Source organism: Neltuma alba, unplaced genomic scaffold (assembly GCF_004799145.2).
Source record: "Neltuma alba isolate B1F8T4 unplaced genomic scaffold, ASM479914v2 tig00011213_pilon, whole genome shotgun sequence".
Taxonomy (NCBI): domain Eukaryota; kingdom Viridiplantae; phylum Streptophyta; class Magnoliopsida; order Fabales; family Fabaceae; genus Neltuma; species Neltuma alba.
The window spans coordinates 1-9111 of record NW_021635937.1 but is presented as its reverse complement, the minus strand read 5'-3'; the positions used below and the strand labels follow the sequence as shown (position 1 = coordinate 9111).

The 9111-nt window shown below is 29.5% G+C and overlaps 1 protein-coding gene across 1 annotated transcript; it reads left to right on the top strand.

The window, feature by feature from the left end:
* Positions 1 to 3659: 3659 nt before the first annotated feature.
* Positions 3660 to 6938, top strand: LOC114762358 (transcription factor bHLH123). Its single transcript, XM_028951822.1, has 8 exons — positions 3660 to 3793; positions 3886 to 4510; positions 5186 to 5293; positions 5448 to 5513; positions 6102 to 6167; positions 6317 to 6364; positions 6462 to 6647; positions 6747 to 6938. Exons 2-7 carry the CDS (start codon positions 3929 to 3931, stop codon positions 6609 to 6611), a joined length of 1020 nt encoding a protein of 339 aa, XP_028807655.1. The 5' UTR covers positions 3660 to 3793; positions 3886 to 3928; the 3' UTR covers positions 6612 to 6647; positions 6747 to 6938.
* Positions 6939 to 9111: the final 2173 nt, after the last annotated feature.

The window sequence follows — 9111 nt, the reverse complement described above, 5'->3', positions numbered from 1 at the left end:
TCATATTAAAGAAAAATTAAATGATGGTTTGGAATCAAGAAGTAAATGTTAAATGAATTTTAAATTGAATCCCATGGATTACTCAAGGTTTGCAATATATATCAGAATTGTGAATGAAACCACAAATAAAATTGATAAAATGCCACACAAAAAAGGCTGAATCTTATGGTGTTTCTATTTTTTAAACGTAAAATTACATACTTTTAGAAAATCACAACAAATCAAAGCATATTAAATTATTAATTGGAAAAGCCTTTTCAATATATGAGAAATGACTATGATATGGTGTTCGAATGTTTATAGATAGGCCAATATTTTACTTTATAATGAAGATGTTTTGAGCTAATTAATGCATACATTAATATGTCGGCTAGGATTAATTTTTCTCATATATATAGATATATCACAACCTCAATGCATATTTAAATTAGAATTAGACAACATAAAGAATATATATACACATTCTTATCTCTTAAAAGCAAATCTTTGTTGGCTAAAATGAAGCTGATTAATAAAGTTGATAAGCATGAACCGGTTGTAAGGGTGGTTAGAATATGCTAGAGAATATGACTGCTCTTTAAACGAAATTAAAAAAATTAAAAGCGGACACTAAAGGACTACCTCCGGTCTTTAATATAAGAGATAGTTGATTAATTTAAGTATATTAAGAAAATTAGTTAAGTTAGTTATTTGTAATAAATATGTGTTGTTTCCTAAAATATCATTGCTAATTATGTATATTAGCTTATGAAGCATTTAACATGTGTAATTGTTATAAGGACTACTTTAAAAAAAATAGATAAATATGAAAGATAAACTAGATTAAATTTTTATATTTAAGATTAAGTTGAAAGTCAAACTAGCTTTTATATTAAGAATTGGAAGTAGCATTTAAGTTTGTGGAGGTAATAACGATATGTCATGGCATGTAAGACTAAATAAGAATTTTTATATCATTATGAACAAATTAGTCAAAAGAATTATAATTGTATATATTGCCTCATCAGTTTAATTTAATATTTTAAAATAATTTTTAAAAATATTTTAATGTTACACAAATCATATACAAAGTTTTATTATTATTTTAAATATATACTTAATTAAAATTATTTCACCTTTGGTATTCCGCACAAAGATCACGATGAATTAATCTGAGTTCCATTACACGAATAAACTTGTTAAATCAATTTTTATTTTTTTATAAATTTTTTCTTTCATGATCTAATATTCTAATGATGTTTAACCTTAGACAGTATTTGTAAAAGATCCATTTAAGTGCTGTATTTTTGGATAATATTTTAATTTAATGGTTATGTAACAAAAACTCTGGAAAACGTATTTTTCTTTTAAAAAATTGTTCTGTGTAATTCTTAATTAATTTCCTAGCTTGAACCACTACAAGTCAACAGGGTTTGTAAGTGTCAAATTGATCTTATACTTGACCCAAATCTTTTTGTCAACCAGATTTTCACGGGCAATCATTTAACCTTTTGATAAATCGTCTCGGTCTAGAATTCCTTTAGTGTTAGATTATATTTTAACATGTAATGTTGAATTTTTATTTTCCAACTTGTGATTATTCATCTGAATAATTGCAAAATATATGTAAAATTTGAAATCAAATTTTCTTAATAGATGAATATAATTTTCAATATATACACAGACACATATATCAATCAAATTTATATTCTTATTGAAATTTTAGTTAGTGTTAAATAAAATATATATAGAATGTGATCGTTGGCCGACACATCAAAGTCAACCATCAATTTATTACTTTCTCTTAACTTACTTTTTTTTTTCTTGATTGAATTTTCTCTTGTAAATAAAACTATAATACTTACAAGAGAAAATTCAATCAAGAAGCAAAAAAAAAAAAAACTTGTAGAATTAAATGTTAAAATCAATGTTGTTGATGATGTGAAATGCAACCTTTGAGAATGACATAAGAAAATTGCGTATCTGACTTCCAAATTCCATTGACTATTAATATGTGTGTATGTAACGATAATGTCAAAACATTGATTTGTTCTTGACCTATAGATCTCAACTATATATAGAACACGCAATTAATTAATTAAACTCGGTATATAAATAAGACATGCACTTCTGGATAAATCACATATTAGTTGGCATAATTAATTGATAAAGTCGGTTTACCTTAATTTGTGTGTGTAGATTAATATTAATTTTAATTTACTGGCTCTAATTTTGATTATTAAGATAAAACCTTTTTTTTTAAAATTCATGTCGTGTTGGGCATTTTGTAAACTATACTCATCATTCTAAGATAAGAAATTTCATATTCAATGGTTCATTATTGTGATGCATAAAACATTATCATATTCAAAGTAAAAAAATAAAATAAAGGCCCATTTGGTATGAGATATGATTTAATTAATTAATTAATTATTGACAAGAGCATATATCGATCTCCAACTTCTCCTTCATTTTCACATTGTGCTTAGTTAAGATAAGTGACATGATTTAATTTGATGTCTTGTCATCATATGCCTAATTCGCACTACTAGTACTAATAATACCGTATCATTTTAGTCATAATTAGCTAGATTAGTTACTAATTAACTATGTTAACTATCTTTATTTAACATGCGAGCAATATCATCTAAGACAAAATAGTTGACTACAAGTTTAATCATTATATTTTAAAAACTTACATGATAGAAAAATATGCCGCAAATTTTTGGCTAAATATATCTACAATTAATTGACTAGATTGTTTTAACTTTTTCCCCCTAATACTTGTGGCTAATGATTCATGTAATATTTTATTGAGTTTCAACTTAATTCGTTGACTTCACCTTATGTAAATGTTTCACATTTATTTAGTTTCAACTTAGTTCAATTCACTTGACCTAGTTCTACTTTTGTTAGCGACATTGTATCTAGTCTAGTAATATATATAATTTTTCTTTTTAATAAGTAGAAGGTTGCAAGTTCAACTTTGCTTGTAATCACCAAATCATTAGTGTCTCTTTTTCATTAAAAAAGAAAAGGAAAGAGCCTCAATCGTTGGGAAAAATACGCCAATTGAATTACATAATAGTTGAATCTTGCCTAGCGTCATGCGGAATTAGATAATTATGTAAAAAAAGAGTACAACTTTAAATTAATTTTGTTTATATATATACTATCTCTGGTCAATAAGGTCTTATAATTAAGACGGGAGGTAATATATTAGGGAAAAAAAGAACAGTAACTACTGATACAGAAGAGAATATTACAGTCCAAAGAGGGGGCTTGGGGGGGGCGAAGAGTTGATTACAAAATGACCTAATTGTTGTGGGAGTGTGTGGGGTCTAATCAGTAATATGATAACCCTCCGAATTGTCAAAGTGTCAGCCACATTCTTCTTAGTCGGTTACTCTCTCTTTCCTCTCTTCCCCTCTCCCCTCTATATATATATACAGACACACACACAACTACTTTCCATTCATTTCCAACACTCTCCATCATCAGCTCTGTATATATTCTCACAGACTCTGATATATAGCTTAATTAGCTTGCTTCTTGTTCCCTTCCATGGCGGATGATCAATTTCAGGCTACTGGAAATTGGTGGGACTCCTGTTCAAGAAATGTGAGATTCGAATCCCAATCTTCTTCCTCAAACCTCACCACCTCCTTCGTTCCCAACTTCACTTGGAACAATATGGATCATCATCATGACCTCAAGCCTGGCTCTTCCATCTCTGATTCTCCCATGATCATGGGCTTAGGCCTCTCCTCAAACCCCATGGATTGGAACAATCAACCCTCCATAATAATCTCCTGTAAGTTCATCATCTTCATCTTTCAATCTATTAGATACTACCAGCTGTGTCATGCTAGGTTAAAGTTTCTGACTTTTAATTTCATTCTGCAGAAGAGCAGAGAATAAGGGGGTCTCCGATGGCCGATTCAGACCCATGCTTCAAGAGAATCTGGGTTCTCAAGAAAGTGGGATGGGTTTATCTCATCATCAACAAGTTGAGTGGAGAGAGAAACTATTGTTTTCAACAGATTCATCTTCAACTACGACTGAGCAGTACAGTACTACTTCCGGGGATAGCATAGTGACGACCAGCCAAGGCTTAGCTTGTAGTTTCCACATGGATTCTAATTCTTATTCTGCTGCAAATCCTTCAATATTACAGGGAATATTAGCTCCTGAAGCTTCTTCTTCTTCTTCCTCCTTCGACAATAACCATAATCGTGCCTGCTTCAATAACTTTCCCTATGGATCTAACAATAATGATCAGCTAATGGCTTCTAATTGGCCTAAGGTTTCTCAGTTTCTTAGGGCTTCGCCGCCGAAACAAACCCAACATCACGGTGGTGGTTGTGGTGGTAATAGCCAGTTGCAGTTTACGAACAACACAACCTTCTGGAACGCTTCTGAAGCTCCTCCTCATCATCATCATCAAGCCGCCATTAAAGAACCTCGAGCTTCCTTCTTCCCTTCCCTGCAGCCTCCTTTTCACTCGCCGAATTTTGATGCACAATCAAAGGTACAATACTTTTTGTTTTCGCCTTCTTAATTAAGGAGGGGTTTTCTTACTTAAAAGTTTAATTTTTTTTTTTATATGATGTGAAGGTAAGGGCGTAATCTCAATTATCTCACCATCACCTCACATGGTTGGTGAATCTAGAATTTTTATTTTTCATGGCTTTAAAAAAAAAATCCTGATATTTAGAGATATTATGTGCATACACATAAATATATGCATTAATGTTACACAACATTGATGATATTCGTTAAGGCTTAGGGTTGATGCGCAGTAATCTTCTTGGATTTTGAACTGATCAAAAGGGGTTATTATTTCAGTTGGAAATGGCAATAAAACCAAAAAAATAAAAATATAAAAACAGAACGTCACACACAAGCCTTTTTTGTCAACCTCAAACTGAAATTCTGTTAGACCTAGTTAGCTGTGAAGATTTTTCCTTTGACATATAATGTCTGTCATGTCTATAAAATTATCAGTCTAACAATTTTTTTAAAAATATTTTCATCATTCTCTCATAATAAAAGTCAGTTTATTTTTATTTCATGGTATTACTTATGTTAAGTAGAATAAACTAGCTCTTTTACTCTCAGTTAATTTTGGAGATATGCATCTTTAAAAAAATTGTGAGAAAGAAAAAGAGTCTGATTTACTTATTTTAAAATAATGGTATTGCAGAATATTTGTGGAGGAAGAGAAACGAATAGTGTGGGGAAGAAAAGTGGTGGAGAAGCAGCACCAAAAAGGGCGAGAAACGAAACCTCATCGACTTTGCCACCTTTTAAGGTATTTAATAATTATTATTATTATTAATACCAATCATAATTAAGGGCGACGAAACTTTTTAAAATTCAAGTGCTTTAAACTTTCTGGAATTACATTTCGTTTTTTTGTTGTTGGAGTCGATATATAAACAAGAAATAACTTCGAATGTTGTCAGGTGAGAAAAGAGAAGATGGGGGACCGGATTACTGCTCTTCAGCAGTTGGTTTCGCCTTTTGGGAAGGTAATTTAATTTAATTAATTCCAGCTTCTAAATTTATATATATACCATTAATTAGATGATTAAATTAAAAGGATCTGGTTGGCTAAAATAAAAATTAAAAGGATATGATATTAATATGCTATGAAAAAGATAGAGGTTGGGTTTTATACGCTTTATAATACTTTATCATTGGACCACTTTGAGATTTATATAGATTATCTGAAAGTTACATTCAAACTTGATGAAGATTATATATTATTGGCCACAAAAATATGTTGAAAATTTTTACTTCTATATACAATAATGTTAATTAAAACCTTATAATATCTCTCTCAAACTTTTATGATATTTTCGTTTTGAGTCTTCATCAGATATATTTTTCATCTATATCATACAAATGCAAGGTTTGAAATTATGGAGACTTCAAAGTGTTCTAACTTCTAATAGCAAGAGAACTAAAATACTAGTCCTATAAAAAAGTTTAAATAATAATCTCCCGTTGATCATTTTATTATAACCTTACTCTAATTAATGACAATCATAGTACTTCATTAATTAATTATGGATTAATTCAATTCTTTATTAACGTGTGGTTATAATTTTTGTCAGACTGATACAGCCTCAGTGCTGTCTGAAGCCATCGAGTACATCAAATTCCTCCATGAACAAGTCTCTGTAAGTCCCATAACCATATATATGCATATATATATATATATATATATATCATCAAAAGCTAAAATTAATATATAGAAAACTTGGACTTACACACCCACGCATATATATAAATATATATTCATCTCCTTTTGTTTTATTGTCGGTTATAGGTTTTAAGCACCCCATATATGAAAAGTGGAGCTCCGCAGCACCAACAGGTACTTCACATAGACGTTCCTCCATGTGTGTGTGTGTGTCTAATATAATAGAATTATTATGAAATTAACATAACATATATAATGATGAAAATTGCAGAGTTCTGGGAAATGTAAGGACGGGGAAGCCCTAAAACAAGACCTGAGAAGCCGAGGGCTGTGTTTGGTGCCGGTTTCAAGCACTTTTCCAGTAACTCATGAAACCACTGTTGATTTTTGGATGCCAACTTTTGGAGCCACTTTCAGATAGTTAATTCCTACGAAATTTTTATTACCTAATTGATAGGTAGGTAGATATATTCTAAACAAAGAATCTTATGATCTTTGATTTAATTAACACATTTGTATTTATTTATGTTATTAACTTGAAGCTATTTTGTCTTAGATTGAATCATCTACGATTCTAGAAAGAATCTTATCATCAGGTCAGATTGGAAATGATGAAATGATAGCGAGGAGGAACACTAAAGAAGGACACAGAGGCCACACAAATTTGTCAAGTTGTTGATTGTGCTCATGGAAGAGAAGAACGGAAGGGAAAGGAGAGGAAAGGAAAAGAAAAGAAAGAAAGGAAAGGAGAGTGTTGGAAAATGTGTTGAAAGAGAAAGAAAAGGAAATGACCCTCCAAAAGAGAGGCCTTTGTTGAGCCATCTGCATGCAGAATGATGCAACATTGGGACCATTAATTATACTTCTTAACTTGTCATTATAGTTGGAGAATCATGCTTAATTAGGGGATTAATTATAGGAAGAGATTAATAATCAAGGGAGAATTGTTGTTTTATATTTAGAAGAAGAAGATAAAGAAGGTTTGATTTTTTTGTTACTAGTCTTTGATGAATTGATTAGATTTGTCCATGGCACTTGATGATGATATATTGTATGCTTTTGATTTTGATTAATGAAAGGAAACAAGAGAGAAGATTTGATTTGAAGGAATAATGGAAGTTGAGAAAATACTAAATAAATGGATTGGAATCTCACTTTAAATTGTTTTTTTTTAATAATGTCGTTCGAATATGTGATGGAAGTGGAGGTCAGAGGGTGGCCCCCCTACAAAAACCCTCTCAGATTTTTCATTAATTTGCTATATAAGAGAAACTAACTAATAAAATGCATCCAGATTCATTACACTCACTCTTACTCCCTCTAGTGCTGTATTTGCACATAACATAACTTTACTGATTCGTATAATCTTATTTATAATATATATATGTGCCTGAATTTAAATAATTTTTTTCTCTCTCATTGCATGTTATATCACTGTATTGATATATATCTCTTTCATATTTTTTATTCATTTCTCTCTCCCACTCTCTTCATAAATAAGAATATTTTTAAAAAATAAAATTATTTTTTTACATTTATTACCTTTAAACAATTTAAACCATTTTTTAGTTATATAATTAATTATTTATATCTAATACAGGATAGAACCAATGCAAATGGAGTACTTATAGTACTTACAAATATTGCGCCTGTCATATATTTAAGTGTGTGTGAAGAAAGTTATATACTCATTTAATGTGCTTATTTGATTATTTCTAATCAAATCAAGACGTGTGTGAATTTTTATTATAATTAATATTATTAGTATTAATATTTTATTAAAATCCACATGTTTTAATTTGATTGGATAAAAATATCTTATTCATATAAGCTAGATGCCTTTTTTTGGTGGTACTAACAAAGTAGAAAGATAGATATATAATATTGTTGCAGATGCTTTCACACATGCTTTTGCTCTTTATATCGAGTGGCCATTATAGAGAGGCCAAGCTATGCTATAGTATATAATGTATATATACTTTGCTAATGAAATAAAAGTAAATATCATAATAATAAGAAGAAAAAAGTTAGACGAGAGAGAGTGCTAGAGCCTAGCAGAGAATAAGAAAAATCTCTCGTAGTCTTAGAATTTTAAAACTTGCTTCAGTTTTTAGTTTTTTTAGATATATTGGACCATCTCTGAAGGGGGAAAAAAAGAAAAAGCTTTATGATCAAGAGTCACTTTCTTCTTTAGCAAGATAGTTTATAGTATAAGTTACTACTTCTATTTCTTTATAATCATTAACTTTGGAAAATATTTATATTTATATTTATTTTAAAAATTCATTATGTTCTGGTCACCTAGAAATTAAAGTGTCCTGCATATTGATTATAAAATTTCTTTCATTCTTTAATTAGTGATCAAAGAAACCTTTTTTTCCCCCTTTCATTCCTTTCGAGGTCAATTATAAGAGCAATCACCGTTAACCTTAGCTTGGGAGATGTTTTTTTTTTCAATTGACAACTTTAAAAAATATATTTTATATAGATAATTTCAATTCAAAGATAAGAAAGTCAATTGAATTCAAATTCTTGGCGTCAACTTAACTCAATCTAAACAATTAAGTGGATATTGATGAGGAAAGCATTTAATTTAATTTTAATACACAAAATCATTTGAAAGATGATAGAAGAAAAACATATAATTTATATAAATGACCAAAAAATTATATATAAAGACAACATCAAACTTCCACTTTATTTGTTAATTTTAGTTTTCTAACTATCATCATAATATAGAATATATATATAATTATGATATTTAAAATTAAAACACCACACAACTAGAAATAGTAATATATACTGCATGTATATATGTATGTTTTGGCATGTGTGACGACTGTGAGTTTGAGATAATTCTAACTCTACTAATTCCTTTTGTTTTTTCGTTAATTATTACCTTCTCAATAGTAGCAGAATCA

Excerpts from the sequence above, each read along its gene's own strand:
- LOC114762358 (XM_028951822.1), top strand. The coding sequence starts at position 3,929 with ATGCTTCAAGAGAATCTGGGTTCTCAAGAAAGTGGGATGGGTTTATCT. Across the intron at positions 4,511-5,185 it reads ATTTTGATGCACAATCAAAG|AATATTTGTGGAGGAAGAGA; the intron begins GTACAATACTTT and ends ATGGTATTGCAG. Across the intron at positions 6,365-6,461 it reads GAGCTCCGCAGCACCAACAG|AGTTCTGGGAAATGTAAGGA; the intron begins GTACTTCACATA and ends TGAAAATTGCAG.